The 25,222-nt window shown below is 39.5% G+C and overlaps 2 protein-coding genes across 3 annotated transcripts in view; both read right to left on the reverse strand.

Annotated features, from left to right (window-relative positions):
• The window catches only part of dcma (decima), a 182,943-nt gene that overhangs the window by 70,642 nt on the left and 87,079 nt on the right, over positions 1-25,222 (reverse strand). The gene's annotated exons all lie outside the window — the stretch shown is intronic.
• LOC141438167 (LIM domain and actin-binding protein 1-like) lies at positions 6,154-12,418 on the reverse strand. The gene is made up of 4 exons (XM_074101897.1): positions 12,372-12,418; positions 10,555-10,733; positions 7,982-8,145; positions 6,154-6,307 (listed from the first exon to the last, which is right to left on the reverse strand). The coding sequence occupies exons 1-4, from the start codon at positions 12,397-12,399 to the stop codon at positions 6,169-6,171; spliced, it is 510 nt and encodes a 169-aa protein (XP_073957998.1). The 5' UTR covers positions 12,400-12,418; the 3' UTR covers positions 6,154-6,168.

Consider the following 25,222-nt stretch of genomic DNA (forward strand, 5'->3'; position numbering starts at 1 on the left):
TGATCCAATCGCGAGCAAGACTCGCAGAGATCGCAAAGCTAGTTCTTTTTTTGGGGTTGATTCGTTTTAAGGGCCACAGACTCTAGGTCCGTGTGTTTGTTTACTTATTTTTAGTTTTAAAATTTTATATGAGGTGCTTTATGGGAAATGGGTCCCCATCTCCCATAAAGAGGACTCGGGAAAAATCCATCAAGCTTGAAACTCACAGAGAGCGGTGGCGGGGCGGTGCGGCGCGGCGCAGAAGCGGTACCGGTTGTAATATTCGAGGTAACATGAAAGAGGGCACACAGAATACCGCGCGGGAAATAAGCGTGGCGCGGTATTCCGTGTGCCCTCTTTCACGTTAGCTCGAATATTACAACCGGCACCGCCTCCGCGCCGTGCCGCACCGCTCCGCCTCCGGCGTCAGTGTGCTTTTAGCTTTATTAACCCCCGGCGCAAAAAGAGGGGTGTTATAAGTTTGACCGTTATGTGTGTCTGTATATCTGTGTGTCTGTCTGCGGCACCGTAAAAAGCGCGTGTCCACATCGATCCCGAGCGATCATATACGGCGCGCGCGTCGCATGATCGCGCTGTTTTTGCGTCCACACTAGCGATCTTGATACGCGTCGGTGCAACGCGATGGAGATACGATACGACAAAACGATACAAATGTGGACCCAGCTTAACTCATAAACGCGTAATGTGGTCGTAAAGTAAAGATTGGAGTTTCCACGTCACAGTTGTATAAACAAGATATGGCAGTAAAATGTTGAAGTGCGGAAATATATCCCAGAATGTTTGAAGATTACGTCTGATCTTATTTAAAGGTTCTTATTTCATATTTCTGTTCTTGCTATTTATTTAGTTTATAGGGTATACAAATCGGCCGAAAGAACGGACTGTAGGTAGGAAGCTTTTCGAGAAAAAAAATATTTTAAAGCCTCATATTCATGGTAAACATTTTGTTGAGAAACATTGTTGAATCAACGTGTTGCTGAGTTTTCGATCACCAAGTGGCACCACGGCAACATGACGCAACAGCTCAGAAACACCACAGGCAACACGTCGATTCACGTTGGTTGAGATAGTTCCGCACGTTAAAAGGAAAAAACAACGGAACACTTTTAGGATCACTTTGTTGCCCATCTGTCAAGCTAAGACCCTTTTTTCAGGAACGCGTATAAATATCAAGCTAAATTGATTTCAATGACTCAGGTCTGCTACCCCTTGAAGCTGTCAAACAATCAAACTTCTAAGTCAACGCAATCAATAGATACAGTCATTAAATGAGGTGTCTTATATTATTATAAGTTAGGTTAGGTTATAACCAATGAGAAAAGTGAGAAAAATCTTGATTTTTGGCTACCTATGACAGTAACCATCAATAACCTTTGAATGATGATGATGAATAATAGCGTACATTTAGCTGAGAGGGGCGCGGCTAACACTGGATATTCAGAGATGCCTACAAATTTGTACGGAACCCTCAGTGCGCGAGCCCGATTCGCATTTTATTTTTTTATTTTATTACTTTTTGGTTATTTCAATTAGTACTAAATTATTATTACCGAAAACCGGTGGCCGGTCATTTTTTCCCCTCTTTTAATACCGGTTTTAAATATCTACAAAACCGGTTTTCGGTATTTTGACTTGTGCTTAAAATAGTAATAGTCGACTTTAATTTCAAACAGGAAAGCACTTTTAATAACTTGTCTTCAGACTTATGGCTTTTGAAGTTACTTACCTCTTAATCTACTTTCAAATTTCAAACTTTACCGCGCACAAGTTTGCTTTGTTTATTTGTAGTGTAAGCTTTCTCGAAGTTGGACCTACCTAACTGGACCGTTTGTCCCAGGTATACATAGTCGTCAACAACTTCGAGCGCAGAGCCCCCCGACTATTGCGGGAGTTTGGGACTACATGGAAATTAGTTAGACATGACTTTCGTCTTAGCCATGTTCATTTTTAGGCCAACTCGGTCGGAAACTGCTGAGGTCGGCGAGCATAGCACTGAAGTCTTCCATGGTCTCAGCCATGACTACAATATCGTTAACGAATCGAAGGCGAGTGAAGTACCCGCCATTAATGTTGATGCCTCGTCTTTTCCAGTCCAGAACCTTAAAAGCATCCTCCAATGCAACGGTGAACAGTTTCGGAGCGATCACATTTCCTTGTCTGACTCCCCGCTGCAGAGGAATAGGCTTCGTGCTCTGGTCATGTAATCGGACGGACATAGTGGCGTTTTTGTACAGACACTAGACACTTCAACACTCCGATATACCGGTAGTCAACTGCACCGCTGGAGAACCTGCATCACAGCCCAAGTCTCGATCGAATCGAAGGCTTTCTCGTAGTCCACAAATGCAAGGCAAAGGGGAAGTTATACCTTCGGTCTTCTGTATAACCTGCCGCAACGTACATGTGGTCTACGGTACTATAGGTTTTCGGAAGCCGGCTTGTTCGGGAGGCTGGAAATCGTCAAACCTGCTTGCGAGACGATTTGTGATGACCTGAAAAACAGCTTGTAAACATGGCTCAGAAGTGAGATGGATCTATAATTCTTCAGCAAGGTGTTATCACCTTTTTTGAAGATGAGCACCACCACTGTCTTCTGTTCCATGCTTTCGGTGTTCCCCCTTGCTGGAGGACGGAACTAAACGGCGTCTTGAGGTCCTTAAGGACTGGTTTACCACCCGCCTTCAAGAGTTCGGCTGTAATTTCATCGTCACCCGGGGCTTTGTCATTCTTAAGCTATTTGAGGGCCATACTAATCTCGTACAGGCTGACGTCTGGGATGTATTCGTGATAGTGTCGGCTTAATCTAGCCTCGGGTCTTTAGCTAGATTTTCGACGGGTGTTCGGGTTGTCGTGTCGCTATCCATTAAACCTCTCGTTTTCCCCAAACAGCTCAGGTTTAGATGAAATGATTCTGCCGTCGTCGGTCTTCAACTTCATTAACCGGCTTTGACTTACAGACAGATCCCTGGTAAACACCTTAGAGCCTCTGATACGCTCAATAGCGTACATCGCGCTTCAGAGATTTTGAGATCTGCCTATTGAACTGCTGATAGCGATAATTAAGCGTCACCAGAAGACTGTAGCAGCATCTCACGCCTCACCTCCATGAGCCTAAGGCCAGAGCGCGAGAGCTTATTGGTTCTAGTAGGGCGGGTTTTGAAGAAGTTAGATCCGATCGTATGGACAGCTTCCACAAACCCGTCGTTGTAATCGTCCACGTCGCTACCTAGGCATTCGAAATGGTTTTGAAGTTTGAGCTGAAAGCTCTCGGGGTTTGGAGCTGAGCTGGTTCCGGGCGGAGCGAAGATTTCATCAGTAGAGACCTTACAAGCTTGAACTGGATATTTAATGAGCCTCGTACAAGCGAAAGAAATTATGCGAAAATTTGGTTGGGAACCAAGAATTAGAGAATCCAATTCCATATTATATAAGTATTAGTTAACAATTAACAACTTAAGTTTTTTATTTTAATACTTGCTCATTAAAAGGGAAGTTTACTAATTGCTTTTCATGTATATTGGTAATATTTCAACAAAACAACAGACTTATACAGAAAGAAAGAAAATAAAGGGAAAATTTGGAAATACCGAAAAATTACCGAAATACCGGGATACCGGTTTTCAAAATTTGAATACCGGAATAATACCGGTATTGCCATCAAGCCCAATACCGCATAGCCCTAGTCGTGACCCCCTAATTAGGTACTTAAAATCTATTTTTTTAGTTTACATCTTTTAATTTACCGAATCCTGTCTCCTGAATTTTAATGAAACAACTTCTAAACGTACACGAAATGTTGACTTCCGAAAAACACAACTTTTTCCACTGACATACAAAACATTCGGCTACTTCCAGTTGAACTAGAAAGTCAAAACTTGATTGAATTATCTTTTTATGTTTATATACACTAAACTTAATAATTTGTTTTTTTTGGTTTGCAAAGTCAAATTTTGAGTGTCAATTTATCCTAATTATTTGCTTTGCTATATCTTTTCCGGGTTATTTACAGAACTTGGCACCCATTTAGATCTCAATTCCTTTTTTAGCGTAGTCGACAGCCACATATGTATGTTCTTATATTGAACTTGGCTCTCATTTTCACATCAAAGTGTTGATGGTATTCAATATTTACATTTTATTTGATGTCAACTTACATTAAAACATGGCAACTGTTAACACGTGATTGAACCTCAAATAAACAACCAGAAACTTGCAAACTTCTACATTATTTATAATATTAGCAGAAAATAGGGGTAGAATATTAGTTACTAGACCAAAGTCAACATTTATTTGATGTCAAGTCGAATGAGCGTCATTGTAATTTTACGCTATACTCGTATTTGGAATTTAGCTTAGCTACTAATTTTCTTAACATTAAGGCTTAAAATATACTAGGATGATTTTCTTAGTTTTAACGGCTGAAGTCAATTACATCTNATAAATCACTTCCACTTTGCAACAAAGAACAAGGATACACTAAATAATTTTACAGAAACAATTTTTAAACTAATGATTCATTAACATCGTCAATACAATAACGAGGTGTTGACAAGTTAATTAACTTTATCACTTGTTGCCAAAGGATTTATTAAAATACATTGTTTGTTATTAATGGGTCATTGCGCAAATAATGGGGATTGAACATTGAATTGATAAAGAACGCGATAGAGCGTGACCATTATTTTTGATTTTTAGGGTTCCCTCTAAAGGGAGAACATAATTAATAAATCTGAGATAGGTACATGTAGTAAAATACGTGAAGTTATCGCTTTAACTTCGTAAGGCCCACATCAAATTTCGATTATTAGAATTTGAAACTTTGGCCTGTTTCACCATTTGTCGACTAACTTTAAGTGTCAGATAAAAGTAATGCCATGCCGTCTTTGTTTATTCGGACAAAGCAAACAGAGATGGCGCCACTGATATCCGTCACTTAAAGTTAGTCAACAAGTGGTCAAACAGGCCCTTAATGTCAATCAGTAAAAGTTGACATTTGCTTTGACGTGTCTCCTAATTTAGGACGTTGGGCCTTACGAGGTTAAGGGATCTCTACTAGCCAAACATTAAGTAAATTAAAGGAGCATAATCGTATAGTTTAATTTAGAGTTTATGTGTAAACATAAGATACAAATTTTTCAACTTTGTCGGTCCTTAACCCTTCAAAACCCGATCACTACCAAAAGAAAAGTACTGTCAAAACCCAAAACATTACGAATATTATTATATGAATAAAAAAATAATTTAAGCTGTATTTAAATGACTATGAGGCTAAATTCGAACACAGCCAGCTGGCTCTACAAGGAGCCGGCTGGAGTTGACAGTACTTTTTTCGCTGACTACCCCGGTTGAAGGTGAAGGGTTAAGGCTAGTCTCGCCATGGGGGTAGGCAGCGCTAGTGTCACCATGAGGGTAGGCAGCGCTAGTGTCGCCATGAGGGTAGCAGCGCTAGTGTCACCATGAGGGTAGGCAGCACTAGTGTCACCATGAGGGTAGGCAGCGCTAGTGTCACCATGAGGCCAGGCAGCACTAGTGTCACCATGAGGGTAGGCAGCGCTAGTGTCGCCATGAGGGTAGGCAGCGCTAGTGTCGCCATGAGGGTAGGCAGCGCTAGTGTCACCATGAGGGTAGGCAGCGCTAGTGTCACCATGAGGGTAGGCAGCGCTAGTGTCACCATGAGGGTAGGCAGCGCTAGTGTCACCCATGAGGCTAGGCAGCGCTAGTGTCACCATGAGGCTAGGCAGCACTAGGTCACCATGAGGGTAGGCAGCGCTAGTGTCGCCATGAGGGTAGGCAGCGCTAGTGTCCCATGAGGGTAGGCAGCGCTAGTGTCACCATGAGGGTAGGCAGCGCTAGTGTCACCATGAGGGTAGGCAGCGCTAGTGTGGCCATGAGGGTAGGCAGCGCTAGTGTCACCATGAGGGTAGGCAGCGCTAGTGTCACCATAAGGGTAGGAGCACTAGTGTCACCATGAGGGTAGGCAGCGCTAGTGTCACCATGAGGGTAGGCAGCGCTAGTGTCACCATGAGGGTAGGCAGCGCTAGTGTCACCATGAGGGTAGGCAGCGCTAGTGTCGCCATGAGGGTAGGCAGCGCTAGTGTCGCCATGGGGGTAGGCAGCGCTAGTGGTGGTGCTGGCGGGTGCATACGGGGCTACTGGCGCTGCCTATCCTCACGTAACGTCACTGTGTACTAGTGGTGACGACTTACCGTCCGGCTGGTCGTCGCCGTTCGCCGGTTTGGGTTCGAACAGTTGCTTGAAGTGAGGCTTGCAGTAGAGAGTAGTGTGGTCGCTCTGGTATGTTTCCACGCTGCAAAGATGATAGATTTTTTAACACTTTATTAGCTTCACCTTGTATAACAGTAAAAAATATGTATGTATGTACACTACACATATCTTGGAAGTAGAGTTGCACTAATTAGTGGGAAAAGCCATATTCGGCCACATTGGTGAACATAAGAAATAGTGTTAACATTTCAGAAGTACAATTAATTCTACGGCGGAAGCATTTTACACTTCCGCTAAACGTAGGTGGAAAGGTCGATTGAAAAAAAAAGACTATTTCAGACTAACATATTAAGTCCATATTAATGCCACATGGATGGCAGCTATCTTAAATATTGAAAATAGCACATTATGTGTAAAGGACTTCCCTTTATTTAAAAACAATAAATTCTGGATTTATGGATATTTCAAAAATCGCTTGTCTTAGTCGGGACTCGACTGGTCAAATGTGACAAAAAATAACATGCCGTATTTTATGATGCAGATCGGAAGGATTACTGGATAAGGTTCAGTGCCTGGGCGAAATAAGCGTTAAATAAGAATTTTCCCAGAGATAAGACCAAGCTAGATCGATTTGTCATCCTCGAAAACCCCTACATACCAAATTTCATTGAAATCGTTAGAGCCGTTTCCGAGATTCTGATTATAATACAAGAGTCGCTCGTCTAAAGGTATTAGATTTACCTCTAAATAACATGCACAATCAAAATAACAGAAGGCCATGAAAACTAACAATTGCCTTTTCATTTTGTTTTCACTCGTCCAAACCCGTATTTTTATGTACTTACCTTATATTTTTAATTTATTTGTTATTATGCTAATTTTTATAGTTAACGTATTTGCAATTAGGTATTGATGCAGGGCAATTACCAAAACAGATATTTAAACAAATCTCTAAGAGCCAAGACACGCAGGGTGTTAAAATTTTGTTTAGAACAAATTTATTTTGCGCCACGTTTCTTGTCTCCCCGAACAGGGCTGGAAGCAATCAGGCGCATTTTCCACACCATAAAAACGTGGACGATAGGACGATATCTGCCGACAGGCAGAGGAGGATGGATGCATATGGCTGTCGATCGCCAGGCGTGGAGAAATGGAGAGGAAACCTATGGCCGAAGACGGAACGAACTAAGGGCTGCTATGGATGGATGGATGGATGGAAAAACGTGAATTGAAAATACGAACTGAAATATAGATGTACAGAAAAACCAGAAAAATAAGACCAGCACTGGGTATCGAACCCAGGTCCTCGGTATTCCGTACCGCGTGCTATACCGCTACACCACTGCTGGTCAATGGTACAGACACGAATTTCCCCTATGCACCTCATATCTCAGCTTGTTTGTTTCTTATTTAGCCACAAGCAGTGACGCTAGCGACATCTTTACCGTAGCCCTCATCGAGAAACTTTTTCGGCACTCCATTGGAACTAACCGCTCACCGGACAAGAGATGTCGTTACTAAACAATCAAATTAAGATTGTTTTTTTTTTTAAATCTTTTTGTATTTTTTATTTCAATTCCAAATTTTTACTTTTACGGGATGACCGTAAAAGTAAAAATTTGGAATTGAAATAAAAAATACAAAAAGATTCCAATAAAAAACCAATCTTAATGGAAAAACATGGATATCACTATCACTGACATCTTTGTAGCCAGATGTTAAAATTTAATAGCATTGCCACGGTGATGTAACTCACGTGAGCTGCTTGTTGCACTGAGCGCAGCGGAAGCACTCCTTGTGCCAGGCGCGCTTCTCCGCCTTCACCCGTTCCATGGCGTAGACGGGGCGAGAGCACTTCGCGCACTGAGGATTTTCGTCGGCGGCTTGCATCTTCTTGTGGAGCTTTGACGAGCTTTTTGACTGGAAAAGGGAGAAGCGTTGAAGCTTGAGAATATTTAACTAGCTCTTGTCCACAACTTTGTCTGTACGGTCTGAAGGGGGAAGGTGGGAGGGGGGGATATATATACAAGCCTGATGGGGTTTTCCACGGATATTTAGGAGGTTTGTGCTGCACGCCGCTGAATAAAAGCTGTGGGGGCCTAGTCGTTTGAGCTATCGCCTCTCAAGTAGTCGATCGTGTGTTTCAAACCGGGCTTACATTTCTGAGTTTTAGAAAAACATGTGAAAATTTTGTTTTTTTTAAATGTTGCAAACAAGATTTTTTTTAATTATTTACAAGATGCATGGTCACTCTACAGTTAAAAATTACATTTGAAAATCACAAGCTTCACGGTGAAGGAAAATATCATGAGGAAAACTGCATAAATCAGCGACGCAATCAATGGTGTGTATGAAGTTACCAATCCGATCTGGCCCCGCGTGGGCCACAAGTCCTCTCATTTTGAGACGAGGCCTGACTCCAGCAGTGGGATGTAGGTAGGTGTATACGCTTGTAGTAATAATAATTTCGTTTTGCGCATGTTCTGCTCCTCTACTGCATGGCAGGTCAAGGTTCAACCACTGGGCCACAACGACTTTGAAAGCACAAAACCCTCGAAATATTCGGAAAACCCCAAAATTAACCCCTCCAGCCGCACTTTACCACAGACTGTCTACATTAGCTAATTAATTGCTGTCGTATTCGGTTGCGTGCGATTTGGCAAGAATTCGCTCGCTTCAATGCTTTTAGTTTTTCCTATCATCCAATTACTTTCCTAAACTGTTTACTCTTGAGCCGCCGTCGAAAGCGATCTCGTCATAAGATTAGTTGGAATTTAATGACTGATTGAGATGTAGTTCAGAAAATAAATATACCATTCTTAGATTATGATGTGATTGTAATTACATTTGACGTGCAACTTTCTGCTTTCCTCTTCTAATTGGGTGAGACGAGAGATACGGCTAGTATTATTATTACTTATGTTATGATCTTATCACTAACTATCGTATTTTGCACCGGCTTTAAAAGAGCGAAAAACATAATGTCGCTAGTGCTGCTGCATAAGTAGCGTAGTAGAAATAAGCAACCTGAGATATGTTGCATAGGAAAAATTCGTGTCTAAATTCCTGTCCAGCGGTGGTGTAGGGTTATAGCACGCAGCACGGATTGCTGAGGACCTGGGTTCGATTCCCAGCGCTGGTCTCTTTTCTGGTTTTTCTGTGCATCCATGTCTCAGTTTGTATTTTCGATTTAAAAGAGGAATTTTTACGAGTCTGTGTCTGTCTTTTCTGTCCGTCCGTCTGTCACAGGGCTCTATCTCTTGAGTCGAAATAGTTAGACACTTGAAATTTTCACAGATTATGTATTACTGTGGCCGCCGAGTTATAACAACAAATACTACAAGCAGAATAAAATAAATATTTAAGGAAGCCTCTCATACAACAAACTTGATTGTTTTGCCGTTTTTTGCTTGATATTATAATAACGACAACAGAAACGCTTGAAATATTCACAGAATCTTTAGTTGTATAATCACTTTAAAATATAAATAATTAATTTGCCGTTTTTTTTTGCTACTGTCCAATGTTGTATTGATAATGGTACGGAACCCTTCGTGCGCGAGTCCGACTGGCCCTTGACCGGGTTTTTTGTTACTTCAGAACGTCATTTATGGACTGATTTGAAATAGTTATTTGTGTCACAAGGGAGCAAAATGGTTTATTTACGTCGTGGGCGTACATTGAATCCAGAATGTAGCGAAGGATTCTACAATAGAATCCTGAGCGTAATGAGGGATTCAAGTGTTAACGCCCAAGATGAAAATAATTTTGCTCCCGAGTTGCTCATACAACTTTTCACACTGAGCATTAAGAAACTTGAAAAAAACAAATTCTAAATATTATTAAAGAACAACCAGCATAGAAAATGCGTGTCTTTACAATTATCAACTTTAAAAAATGTCATTTGCTATAAAATACTTCGAAAAGCCTTGAACAGAAAAGTTGCACTTTGCTCCCTCTCGTCAGGGAGGAAAAGTTACTTTTCTGAAGGAGAGGTGTGAAAAAATATTTCTTGTTTGATAGGCATGTTGCTGCGTTTTTCATGGACCATTAGAAATGCTTCATTTACCTGGATCCTCGCACAGCACATCTCTGGTGGAAACAGCTGAGAGGAGCGAAGCGAGGTAAAGGAAGCGTTTACATTGGATCATGAGAAACACTCCTCGCAACACATCCTCGCACATTTGAAACAGGTGGAAATGCAGCGTAATATTAAAGAGTAAACAATGCAGACTATTTATGAACATACTCGTACGGGTTGTGATTCTGAATCTAGAAAAGCAATATTTTGTGAAAACTGACGTACAGTTGGCAGTATTTATCACTTACCACGGATATAGTCCCCTCGTCCTTATGCCGCCTCATGGACTTCTTCTTCTTGACCTGCCGCTGCTCCGACACTTGCACCTCCTGGTAGCTCCTCTGGACCCTCGACTCCGTCTGGATGAGGGTCTGAGAGGACTCCATGGTGGCCGTGACCGTCGCTGTAGCCATTGCCATCTTGTGCTCTGGAAAGAACGGTATTTTTAACAGACTTCAGAAAAGAACAGGTCTGATGAGGGTTTCTTGACATGCGCAATATCACTAGATGGCGTTAGCAGTCCTGGATTTGTCCATAGCCTCTCTCTCTCTCTCTCTCTAGCTTTGTTGCGACACAACACAAGCCGTTACAACACACTGCATCAGATAAATGTGAACGCAACCATAAAATGTATGAAACCGATACCGTTCTGATGCGTCACGACACAACACGACAGAGAGATGTGAATGCAGCTTTATTATTTAGAAACCTACATGGGGCGGCGGAAATAAAGTGGCCTACAGTCATAAAAAATATAAATCCGGCACTCGTTAGTTTAATAGGGTCGTTTGATGTTACAATTTTGCTTACGATTCGCTCATTTACTTATTGTTGTTGTTGTTTCTTTAAAAAAATATGGCTCTGTCCATTGGAGGACAATTTTGCCAGTGTCTAGTAGTTTTTGCCGTTGTACGGTAAAAAAAATCTAGAAAACGAAATATGAGAGGTAATGGTGGATGAACGATGACAGCGCGAATCCCATTTACTTATTTAACCAATCACAAACGCGACGTAAATGTCAAAATTGTCGTCGCGGCGGACCTCACGATGCCGCCAACTATTGTTACAGAAACTAAAGCAGCTCGATTACTTTTTTTCGATCTTCACCACCGATGAACTGATTTTTAAATCAATCAACTATTTTACAGACACTTTGGGCGTCTCCTGCGTTACCAAAATTGTCTCTAGCGTTACCGAAAAATCCTACTCCCAACAAGATATTTCAGTTTAATAGATGGAACTTACGTAGGATGTAGGGTTGCCACCTTTTTTAGGGCGAATAAAGTATTTTTTCATTTTAGAAGGACAAAATAAAGTACACAGAATAAAAAAGAGTTTTATTATTTCTCCTTAAAAGTGGATACCAGTTTATTTAGTCTCACAAGTACTCATAACCAGTAACGAGCCAGTAAGAATAAGTTTTACGTAAATAGAGTATTTTAGCGTACTTTATTGGTGTCGTAGATTATAAAGTACGCCTACATGAAAAGAGGACAATACTCTATTTTAGAGTACGGGTGGTAACCCTAGTAGGATGGCATGTATTCATGTACACCATCTACAGAACATACAGCATACAGAAAAAACATACAGAAAAAACATGTTTACTTACAAAAATCTGCAATTGTTTGAAAAAATGTCGCGGACAGACTAGTGTCGGTAAAGCAGTTGATTCGCCCTTAAATAAATGTACGGACGATTGAGAATTGGAAATACGTATGGAACACCAATTTTCTCTTTAATAAGTTAACATGATACGAGAAAATAAAACCAAAGAAATCATTAATAACTTTAATAAGAAGATCTGTTGAAAAATACGGATGATACGAGCGAACGAAATAAAATTAAGTCTGAGTTTTCTATGGTCGTCGTGTTATATAACGTCACAGTTCACTTCGAAGCTCTGTCAATTGAAAATATAAAATCTTCGTAGTTTTCCACAACTCGGTTTGTTATACAACACACATATTCCCTGTTAATTAATCAATTATCTCGTAATTTCCGTGTCTGATTACGATCATTATTAGTATTCTGTGCATGCGTGCGCGCATGGATATAAAGTTACCATAAGAAGCCGGGCTCGCGATCAACATTTCCAACAAACTCGCTACCTCAAACACAATATAACGAATGTTTACGAAAGTCAAAAACACCGTGTTATATACTCAAAAAGTGAGCAAACGATATATTTATTTGCATTGAATCAGCTTGTGAAATGAGTGTGCAGTTTGCGTTGGTGTGTATACGTGTGTATGTATATGTTAGTTATATATAGCGTTACGAGCTTTAATAGTGTTAGGTGGGCAAAGTTTACGGGGCACGGGTAAAGATAGACACGATATGAAACTGATTCACATACACGCACGCCATTGTGGAAATTAGGTACATTTTCCAAAGGAAACTAGGTCTAAGAGATTTTAAGAAAGTTAGAATAAAAGAAAGATAAGTAATCGCATTTCGTGAGTTGCATGTACTGTAGCCCTAATGAATGATGAAGTGGCAGGAGCATGGTCTTGACGTCGAGTGGCTTCTAAGGGGGGGGGGGGCTTTATCCAGCAGTGGAGCACTCAAAAGCGTCGACAATTTATTAGGTCTCATCCCAGATAATAGTTTCATTACTTTTGGGGCGCGCACAATCTTAGTGCTATGACGAAAAACGCACGAGTAGCTTCTGGGGCTGTCGCGTGAACACCTCTTAAGTTAAAAAAAATGGTCCTTCGTACCGGATTTAAAACAGCAAAGAGTAAAACATAATTTAAGAACGTCTAAACGCTATGTTAGTGTAATGGCAATATAAACTAAATGTTAGTCAGATGCGATCGTTCGAGAGGAAACATTTTATCTTCAACAAGATGTCTGTAATAGAGACGTCGTTCTTCTACAGCCAAAAAAGGTGGTGACAGAAATCGTCCCTGCATACTACTAGATTTTTGTCTAGGTTGTTTAACACCAAGACTATTAATTATTAAATCATAAGATTCACCTGGTCACTGGTAACTACGTAACTACATAGTCAAAACTACTATACCTAACAACTGAAATCGCTAAATGACTAGCTACATAGTCAAAATACCACCAACGGGACTTATCACGCTAACACACACGAGTAATATTTACCTCAACGTTTCGGCAACATTGCAGTGGCCGTGGTCACGAGTAGACTGAGCTACATCTTAGTAAGACTGCGTCGTTCATGGTCACATCAGGTAGCTCAAAGTGAAAATAAGTCAAAATATCTTTATTCAATTTAGGCTATAACAAGTACTTATGAAGCTCCGTTAGATACGACGACGAGCGAAGCGAGGATTGTTTAGATTGAACTGTGACCCTACTGCGCGCGAGTCAAGCGAGCGAAGAAGCGTCAGAACACTTTTTTTATTAGATTGACTAGTAAGTAACATGTAGTCATTTTTAGATGTGGACTACATACTACATAACGAAAATTTGCGACAAGTTTATCATCATCAGCCGAAAGACGTCAACTGCTGGACATAGGCCTCCCCAAGGCCTCCACTCCACTCAGACCGGTCTTGTGCTTTCCGCATAACCAGGTCGTCGCTCCATCTTGTTGGAGGCCTACCGACAGCTCGTCTCCCGGACAAGTTTATACTGCAATATACCTACCTAAACTATGATCTGTATGGTTTTTTTTTGATCTAGTCTTTTTACTAGCGACCCTATGCACTTTCGGATCTGAATATATTAAGCATCACGCACGTCCTTATAAAATAACTAGCTGACCCGGCAGACGTACTATGTACTACCCGAAAAAACTCTGCATTACCAACAACAGCGCCATCTAGCGGGTACAATTTAATTGAATACGTTCTTTAATTTGAGGAGAGAGTTTACCGTATCGACGTTGAACATTAAACGTTTGACAGTTACGAAACCCATGGACATTTTGTACGGGAAAATGATATTTCTTTTATTTTTTCGTTAATTTTTCAATGTTTTTAATACTTGTTATCCTATTCCTGATGAAGACAAATCCAAAAACACAAAAATCATAAAAATTGGTCTAGCCGTTCTTGAGTTATAAATGGTGTAACTAACACGACTTTGTTTTATATATATAGATAAGATATTAACAAATTACGGTAGCTTCACCACGGTTAACAACTGACACTATTTTTGTCAATCCTCATTGGTTATAATTCTGATAATAAACACCTTGGCTATTCTTATTATGTGTGACTTATATTTTAGAATATTGTTTACAACTCTATTATAGAGCTTACGTGTCATTTCTATAAATATATTGACATCTATAGCATTCACATCATCTAATCATTTCAAGTCCACGCAGGATTTGTTGCTGGGCACTGTATACTTTCAGAATGTCTTCGCCAGTGGGTAACTTTACTTATACGTATATTCAGAAAAATTAAAGAGGTGCGAGCCTTGGTTCGAACTCACGATCCTCTGCTTGAGAGGCCAAAAACCGTTTACCATTAAAATCGTTTTTTCCACACTCTTTTTTTTTGTGTTTCAGATTGTAACATTTTAATTATAACATAGTTAACATTCAATCAACTAGCTACAATGTCTAATTATAATTATTTTATCTCTTCTCAAGAACTTCAAAACAAAAGTTGCCCAACGTTGACTAATGGAAGGAAAACAGGGTGTCGCGTTACTGTCTTTAATTGGGACACGCGGTATATATAGAAAATTGACTTTTCCTTGCCATGTTCTTGTTTTCTTGCGTTTCGACAGGCCATTAATCTTTTCCTAGTGGAGCCCGACGAAGCTCGAAGCATACTTTTTTTATTGAGGTTCAAAGGTTCCTAGCTTTATTCGAGCTATCACCGGTCTTTCGCACGTCTGTGCTCGCAACTGCGAACTACTAGCAAAAAAATCGCAATAGTCCCCACTAAAAAGAACTACCTAGGTACCTCAAACTGCGGACTCAAAGTGAGTTCATGCGGAATAGAGCTGAAGACTTACCTCAACTTCATAGAGGTTTAGTGGAAGTACTTCAATGCGGCCATTGCGGCCGTACGTTGTATTGTACACTCACCTGCATTAATATCCGCCACAGCGGAGCGGGCAAAATTTATTTATTTTTATTATATATTTATTCGTCGACCTTCAGTCGGCAAAATTTACAACTTTATACCTAATCTAATAGGTTTTAAAGTTTTAAAAGATACAAACAGCAGAGCTTCAGTAATAGAATGCCGTTAGCAACCTTTAATTAATCCCCTAAAGACACTGGCCAAAAACAAAATGGCCACCCTTCACAATAACCTCAAAAATTCGAATTCGCTATTTATACGTGGTAAATGTTTTAATTACGCCCTTATAACAACAGTCCTACACGCATCGTCCGAAATCCAGTCTTTATTTATAGAGATTTATGTTTCGTATAAAACGGGCCCATCCCAAATCAGGGCAGTCCGCCTTCCGCGAAATTATTGTAACACCATCGTGCTCTGTTTTCAATGTGGGTTATTGACACCACTCGTGTCAAGATTTATTATCATTTTATAGCTATGTGAGCGGTCACTACAGAATTATTATTATAATAAAAATAGATATAAATATTTATGTATTGCTATATTAATGCACTGGGCACATTCTTTGTGTTTTCGTAAGTACTATTCACCAATGTAATGTTATCTTTTCTAACAAAGGACTTTAAAAAAGGAGGAACTTATCAGTCCGGTTGATTTTTTATGTTCCGTCCGTTCCGTCATTTCTAAACCGCTTACAGTTTTTTATTCTTCTTTGGAATGGGAATAAAGAATTTTTTTTTGGAATTCTAATAGAGTCCATTGTCGCTAAGTCAGGATCTGATGAAACAGAGGGAACAGGCACCGACTTCAAACTGATAGAATGTTATCATGGATTTTTTATAGTTGCTGAAATTTTTGACACATTCAGAAAAAAATCACCTCTAACCTAATTCTGGACTTCGTTCCAAACTGGGCTGAGAAAACAAATATAGATAGCTTTTTAGCTCGTCTGATATTTCTAATTCTCTTATGAAGTTATGACATTCAATATAATCTTATAGTTATGTGAGCGGTCAGCAAAATTACTCATTTAACCTAGTGCTGTGTGTTGTAGGCCAACACCCTTAGGCTTTCGTGAACGTTAATACTAGGGGTGGTACTTTTTGAGCCGATTACGTCATTTCCTTCGCAAGATGATTATTAGGTATCTTTGTTGGTCGAACGCGAGTATGAATACACTCTGAGGTTACCATCAGACAATTATTTACGAATTACTTACATTAGTTGAAATTAGACTTGTTTGTTTTATTTTGGCGGAAGCGGGTGCGGAAGGGCAGAATTTATTTGCACGAAAGCGAATAAATGAAAACAAAATTAAATGACACCTTAAAAAATAGAATCGAAATGAAGAAGCAAATTATAATTCAGAAACAACAAAAAAAGTGCTTGCTATAGCCTAAATCGAATAAAGATGTTTTGACTTTGACTTTGAACAGTTTTATAGCTTTTTCACCTTCTAGACAACTTGTTAAGGGCTTCTCAATAAATAATAAACCTTAGTTAAAATTAGCTTAGCAAACATTTTTACTGCTGCATCTCCAAAAATCCATAAACAACTAAAAATTCTGGCCTAAAAATTCAAAATACGTAGTTGGCACAATAACTAAATAATAGTATATAAATACCTAAGTATACGTGTGATTTAAAAATACAGCGAGAAGCAGTCCTCGACCGTGAATAATCAATTGCTTTTAAATCCCGCTGATGTTTGGATAAACGTGGATCGACGGCGTATCGTGTCAATGCCGTCGTGTGGGCTATGCGCGTGCGTTGCTAGCACTCCCCTTTCCAACTGGACCAGTCGGAAAAGGACGCACAGAGATAACCAAGAAAACGGCAAAATGGAATGGAAGCCATTAAGGTAGGCTCCTCTAACAGACTTACCCCCTTATTCATAAAACTTAACAAGCCTATGTTAACTAACAAATGCTTTGTCCTTTCTAACAAATACAAATGTCGAAGTGTCAGATAAGGACAAACGAATTTTAGCGGCATTTTAACTAAAATAGGTTTGATTGTCGTTTATGAATAAGGGGGTTAGAGTTCGGTTACACGCTAATTCAGGCGTCAGTTCCATTATTCTGGTTTTCTGTCATTCACATCGGATTGAGAAATATTATTGAAAACGAACTGAAACAATTGCTTTGCTCACCCGCGACCTTAACTTTCGCGACATTTAAGGTCGCGGGGGAGCAAAGTAAAGTAATTGTTTCAGTTCCTTCATATGGACCTCCGCAAAGTAACGCCTGATTCTATAAATTATTATTGAGAACATTCCATCAGTCTGAAAGGATGACACGGTAATTCTGTCGTCATTCTGACTAGGAATATGGACTGACTGAACTGGTACCAGAATGAGCGTCTTACGATATTTGCAAACATATATCTGTAAACTTTTTAAACGGCGGGGATAAGGTTCACAAAACCGCATGCGTGAACACGCTCGCTTAGATAGAAGATAAGTTCATATTTTTACTATTTTCTGTCTACTAATAGCATTTTATCCGACTTTAACAAAAGATTCTCTGTTGGTCGGAATATTACTATGGTTCCCTCTCGAAGACGGCTTGATCGATTCGGTTTTTTTTTAATAGGCATGTAATAAATAAATTATATTTGCAAATCCAGAGCTAGAAGCATTATGAATCTTCCTCATGATGAGGAAAGAACGTTGATTAATATCGTTGTTACGTGTAACCAATGTTACCACAACATTTAAACCGTACCAGTTTATCTGTTCCTATTCCGTACATGGGTCCAACGGCCACTTATTTACACTCGCTCAGTATTCGCGGCTCGTATACATTTCAAAATACATTTGCGATGTTTACTGAACGCGCAGTATACAGAATATAAACAACATGCTAATAGCTGGTTTCTGTCTGAGAGGCGCGACTACAAGGTACTTTACCTAACCACCGTACCCATAGTTTTTATTAAACAAAATATATTTTTACTGAAATAGTTCCTTTTACAAGAGGCGGAGATAGATACATTTTGTTTTATTACTTAGATAATAATCCTAGTGTCATTTTTTAAGCACCGCTGCAGTATTTTCAGGTTGAACTTGAAAGGGATCTAAATCAATAGCAAAGGTGAGTATATGTATGTAACTTATCTTTGGTTTACACATAGTAATTATGTATGATTGAGACCACAGAGAACTTGAGTACACTCAATGATTTCAGTTGAGCCTCTGAGCGAGTTTGTCTAAAAATGAACGTGGACAAAACGAAGATTATGCCGACCGAATGTCTATGTAATAACTACCAACTCCCGTAAAATCGAAGACTACCCTCGAGATTGGATGGTTGTATGTAGACGATCTGTTCACTTGAGACAAACTGTCCGGATAGTAAATCTAAATTCTAGAAAGAGATGGATGTCTGACCTCAAGCGTTCACAATTGCCCTTATCAGGAAGCTGAAAGTTACTTATAGAGCATTGGAGCAATATATTTAATCAGAAATGAGGAAACCCGTGAAGGAAGTAAATCTAATCAATTTCATCTATTTCAACTAAAACAAGTGGGTTTAGCTATAAGTATACACACACACACATACACTAACATCACGGCTGTATTCCCAAATGGGGTAGGCAGAGCACACGAAACGTTACCACTTCAGTGCCACTTTTAGCAATTTTAGGTATAAGTACCCTATACTTTTAGAAATTTCAGGTAAGGTCCGACCGAGATCTCGGTCTCGGTCTCGGTTTCGACAAATCTCGGCCAAAAATCGAGCCGAGATCTCGGTCTCGGTCTCGGCCCAAAACAGCCGAGATTCTCGCCGCGACCGAGACTCCGCGACGGCACTGAATTTAAATATTGGCGGTGCGGTTTACCGCGGTGTCCGCGGTGGCATGAGCTTTCTTATGGATTTTGATTGGTCGCCGCGCCCGGGTTCACGCGTATGGTACCTACTTGCTTATTATAGTAACAAGCGACACCTCGTTCTTTTCTGTTCGATAGCGATTATTATTGGTAATACTGTAGTTTGATTTACGTGATAATAACTTCGGATAATAATTAAGTTTGTTTGTAGGACCCGGTGGAACGTTTAATGAAACCATAATAAAAAATTTTTTTCATTCAAAACGCGTATTTTTGGGTTCCGTAGTCAACTAGGAATCCTTATAATTACGCCATGTCTGTCCGTCTGTTTGTCCGCGGCTAAGCTCAAAGACCGTTAGTACTAGAGAGCTGTAATTTGGCATGAATATACATATATCAGTGACTTTAGTTCTTCGACGAATTTCCGTATTCCGGATTCTATCGCGCAAAGAAACTCCAAGCATAGCTCTCTCCATAGCTCGTTGCGTGACTTTGAGCCTCTCTAAGAGGCCAACAGTTAAGGACCACGTCTCAGCGCCATAAGTCATCACTGGCAACACACACTGGTCGAAGACTCTATTAGGTCGAACTCTCTAAATTCGTCGAAGAACTAAAGTCACTGACATAGCTGGAAAAATATGCAAATTGAAGTGGCAATGGGCAGGCCACATCGCTCGAAGAACAGATAACCGTTGGGGGAAAAGTCCTCGAGTGGCGACCACGAACCGGAAGACGAAGCGTTGGCAGGCCTCCCACCAGGTGGACTGACGACATCGTGAGAGTAGCGGGAAACCGGTGGATGCAAGTGGCAAGTTGTCGTTCATTGTGGCGTTCTAAGGGGGAGGCCTTTGTCCAGCAGTGGACGTCTTCGGGCTGATGATGATGATGATGATACATATATCAGTCACGCTGACAGTGGTTAAATAAAAAGTATTTTTGTAGGGTACCCCATCCCATAGACGTAGTGGGGGTGATTTTTTTTCTCGACTAACACTATATTGTGGGGTATCGTTGGATAGGTCTTTTAAAACCATTGAGGGGGTCGCCAGGACGATTTTTCGATTCAGTGATCTGTTTGCGAAATATTCAACTTAAAATCTAAACTGTTGGGTGGAAATATTTGAAAAAAATCAGGATGGTAAAGGTAGAGTCATTCACGATGACGCGTGCCGTGGTTCTTATTACAATGTCTAATTTTGTCAAAATCACGCGTCTTCGTGGATGGCACTAGGTATAGTAACGATATCAAATTTACAGGGAAAATTATAACGGCTAAGATTGCTATACCTAAACTTGGAAGATTCTGTACACAATACGAAATTCTTAGAAAAATATAACTTGATTTTTTCGAAATGGCTACGGAACCCTATCTTGGGCGTGTCCGACACGCTCTTGGCCGGTTTTTTTAGATTAATAAAATGATAATATAGAAAAAAGCACTTAAGTATATTTTGTGTCTCGGTCTCGGTCTCGGCCGAGAATATATTTTTTTCTCGGTCTCGGTCTCGGTCTCGGCCGAGATTAAAAAGCAGTCTCGGTCGGACCTTAATTTCAGGTATAAGTATACATTTTTGTTCAATATGTTTAAGATGTAAGAAACTCGCCGCCTCTTTTTTGTTACTAAAATTTAGCTAAGAGATAGCTCGCATATTGAGAAAATAGTTCATGATAGGTAACATGCTATCGCGAGAATTGTAACTGTTGTAATAATATATTGTATATACTTATATTTTGTTTTGTCAATTATCACGGTTTAAATCTGTGTACTGTGCCGATGTATCATTGGGTACAGCAGAGTGGGTGTGCAAGGTATTCTAGAAATTTCTGTTAAAGCAAAATTACAGCGTTATTACAAAGTTGTTGGAACTGAATAAAAAATATCAGCTTGGGTTCAACGACTCGTATTTCGTAAAATCGCGAATCACGTACAACTGACGGAGATACTTTAGTGGTATACATTGGCTTTCATACGTTTCTCCTTTATCCTATCTAATTCAATGTTTTCCTTATATTGCGTTGGTACAGTCAAACCATTAGTTTCTATCGATAGAGTAGGTGTCACGTAAATATGTAAAATGTTTGTTTTAAAATCTCGAAAACAGCTCTTTGCAGACTTTAGTACTAAAATCGATCCTGCTAAGTTTCATTATAGGGAACCGCGGGTCCGCGATATTTGTTCATGGGTCCATATCGGCTCGCATAATTGTTGAAAGTCATAATGTATTATTTGTCATAACTATTTCTTCTATGAATGCATTGACTGTTTGAAATGGTTATAAAAACGAATCTAAACTAAACCTACAAGGTTCTACAGAAGAACATTAAAAAAAAAAAATTGCGGTTTCGGCGGGAAAAAAATTATGACTAAATATAGGGCATTCAAAAATTATGCAACAAGATACGCATCCATGTTTCATTTTTGCCAACACCCGCCTAAGTACTTGAGTGAATCATTTGCGAAGCTGTCTAGATATCTTACACTAATAGCCTATGACTGTCTTCCAGTGACCTTCCAAACACCTCGAACTATCCCAAATGTCCCGAAGTCCCGACACGTTGCGAAAACCCCGCCACGTATAACCGGATTCTTGGCACGTATTCTGTCCTCACAAACCTATATTTCCTCAAAATAGACAGAAGTTGGGTGATAAGAACCACGGAGCTCTTGCGACGGGGCAGGCTACGTGGACGTTCCTTTCTGTCAAAGTACGTGACGGGTCATAACCATGCCGCACTCCTAGAACAGGAAATCAACTTAAAATAATACACCATTTTGACTTGATTCAATTTCTGGAAGGTTGAAATTAAAATGGTGGATTATTTTGAGTTGATATAATTTCGATTTGCGTGTCATAGTCTCATAGATACTTACCGCATGTTTCGTATTTGTGTGACAGGTTTTTTGCTGTTGTAGGAACATAACATAATATATTTTGACATAAGTGAGCATAATGCGTAGGTAGTCATACGTATGAGTTTACGCAAAGTTAACGTTTATTTTAAGACTGAAAAATATGAAAAACCGGCCAACGTGTGTCGTTTTAGTGTAGGATGCGCATATTATATTTATGCGGTAAAATATTCAATAGGCAGGTATTAAGGTTTGGTTACATAGTGATAGATATCTTTTTATATTCATTACATAAAATTATTATAGCATCAAAATTTATTTTTTTATATTGTTAGAACATGTCTTATTGGACAAACAATATAAAATCCTATCTATCCTACCAATCTGGGATTTGCTTTTTCCAATAATATTTGTATGCAGTGCGAAGAACTCTAAAAAAAACAGTAGTTCGTAAAGTTCGTAACAAAGGATAGAAGAAAAATGGAATAGTCCTATCAAATATGACATTTCAATTCAATTCAACTTTATTTCGGACAAACAGAGTATCCATAGTGTTAGTAATTAAGCAAAAACAGAACAAGAGAAGAGATAACACATTTACGGACCACCAAAGGCCTTATCGGCTAACGTACTTGTATTGGAACCACGGTCGTTTCACTACTTCTTTCTGTCACACGAATAAGACGATGGTAGAAAAGAGATGGGGAATGCGATTGCGAATGTCAGCGCGTTAGACAATATGGCCTCAGAAGGTTTGTTTCTGACACTAATACAACAAACTGTAATTTGTTGTGATCGCGAGTGTCAGGAACGTCAGACAATACAGGTTATAGATTGTGTTAACGACATATTTTGTACTTATACACTACTACTTTTTACTTTTGATTTGTATTGTAGCATTAATATACCTTGAATGTATGCGGAGAAGCTTAATTGTACTTAAAAGATAACACCTCGACGCAGATGGAGACGAATTAAGACAATTTAAATAAAAAGATTTATAACTTGGACGTTTCTATTCTGTGAGTCCAATTTGTTCACATAGTTAATTGCCTAGCTTCACAATTAAGGGCATAACCACTACTAATAGAACGAAAACTGAAATGAAATGTCACACAATCTCAATGGTTCAATCAATGTCAATGGTTGTCTGGAAGAGATCGCTTTTAAGCGATAAGACCGCCTATTGTCTACCCTGAATCTAAGTGTTTATATCATAAGTTTTTTGTACTGCTTTATGGTGTGCAATAAAGAATATTTGTATTGTCATCATCATCATCATCACAGCCTATATACGTCCACTGCTGGGCACAGGCCTCCTCTCAGAACAAGAGGGCTTGGGCCATAGTTCCCACGCGGGAATTTGTATTGTATTGTATTGTAATCTCTTTAACTTTTTTTCCGTAAAACGCGGCATCGAGCCATTTAATATATAATGAAGTAAACTGCTCAGAATGGATTATTACACAGATGGTGCTTTAAAAAGGATTGTACTTCACTAGACTTTACCGCGGCTTCGCATGCGTAAATTATCAGATCCGGCTGTTGAATTTAAATTCCGGGATTTTAATAAATACCCAAAACATACGTCATGGAGTTCACTAACGTTGCATTAAAAACACCCGTGCCATCATTTATTATTATTTATTTATTGGTAAAAACTATGTTCACGTGGCATGACAGTTTACACTAATGCACTACGAAAACGAAATCTATTATTTAAACTTACACTGAACATACTAACTAAACTTAGGTTAAAACTTATTATAATAATAGCAGGTTCAAATTGGGACAGTCGAAATCTTATCATCCAAAAACTCTCAAAACCGCAAGCATTCAGCACGCACAGTCGTCCATCTCCACGCTAGCAGGTCGCATTCAGGTGTCGATGCCAGCAACGCGTTAAGCTGTATTAGGTAGGACACGGAGTAAAGGCATAACCACTACTAATAGAACGAAAAATTAAATGTCACACAATCTCTTTAACTGTTCATGTCATGTCTCTTATACTATCCTAGCGTACCAGGACAAAAAGCCTATATTCCATACAATCCGCTAACTACTTACTAAATCCATCCAGCCGTTTTAGCGTGAAGGAGTAACAAACATACACACACACTTTCGCATTTATAATATTATATTAGGATTGATCACCTTACCTACTGTATCTATCTATCTATCTATCTATTAAAACCTTTAAAAAAACAAAAAAAAAACGTGTGCTCACTGACAATTGCATATGATAGCATTCCGATTCCTCTTACGTTACTTCTGCTGGCACAACATAAATTCCGCTGCGTCAACTTATATTAGCGCTATTCTTATTTATTTGCTTGCAAATGCATGTTTTTTATGCAGTCTATGACTAGATATTGTCCACAACTCCGTCTGTATCCGGCGGGAATTCTCCACTTCTCCGGAATATTAAGTAGGAAATGTTGACAACAAAAGAAATTTATGAAGTTGGTGAGCACAAGACGAAGACGAGCAGTAAAAAGACAGACATATGGACGAGTTTTTCAGCATTTATGAAAAACACAGAGGATACAAATAAATTTTAAAAAGTTGGGCATTCAACAGCAGCTACAATAAACTTTGGAGCACATGTATTTTAATATCATGATGAATTTCCTACAAGGGATAATGAAATTATTCATCCCATGGGCACATAACGTAGCCTGCATAAACAAGTAGCCGAAAATATACGTATGAATGTCTAATAACCTAGCTTACACCACGTTATTTGGATTAAACATCAAAGAACCTACTTAATAATTTAGTCAAAACACTGCCGGAAAGTTAAACTGACACATTTGCACCTGAGATCATTTGGCACACATCCCGACCCAAAATACGACGCGATGCATACCAGTGCTCGTCATAATTGAATTTGAGTTCAATACCCGAAAATCGGGGTGCAATTTCGCATGTAGCAACACTTATTCATACCTGCAACGATGCGCCGGGCTCTGATTGGCTAATTTTAGATCGACTGGTTATGTCATACACGGCAGACAATGCTCGACTCTTGGATATACGAAGTATATTTAAGTGTATGAGCTTTACGCCGTTTCCTGGTGTTATGTTAGTTAATAGCCAAGGGCTATATTTGAGGCAAATTGAGACAGTAACAGAGCGGCAGGTGACGCAGTTATGACTAGTTATTTCCGTTGATATTTTGTGTTTTCGAGTTTTGGCGTTTCTATAACGTA

Source organism: Choristoneura fumiferana, chromosome 18, assembly GCF_025370935.1.
Source record: "Choristoneura fumiferana chromosome 18, NRCan_CFum_1, whole genome shotgun sequence".
In the NCBI taxonomy this organism is placed as follows: domain Eukaryota; kingdom Metazoa; phylum Arthropoda; class Insecta; order Lepidoptera; family Tortricidae; genus Choristoneura; species Choristoneura fumiferana.

Bases quoted from the DNA above. Each gene is read 5' to 3' on its own strand.
- LOC141438167 (XM_074101897.1), bottom strand. From the start codon at position 12,399: ATGTTGATCGCGAGCCCGGCTTCTTATG. The intron at 10,734-12,371 runs GTAACTTTATAT...CGTTCTTTCCAG, and splicing joins CGCGAGCCCGGCTTCTTATG to AGCACAAGATGGCAATGGCT. The intron at 8,146-10,554 runs GTAAGTGATAAA...TCCCTTTTCCAG, and splicing joins ACGAGGGGACTATATCCGTG to TCAAAAAGCTCGTCAAAGCT.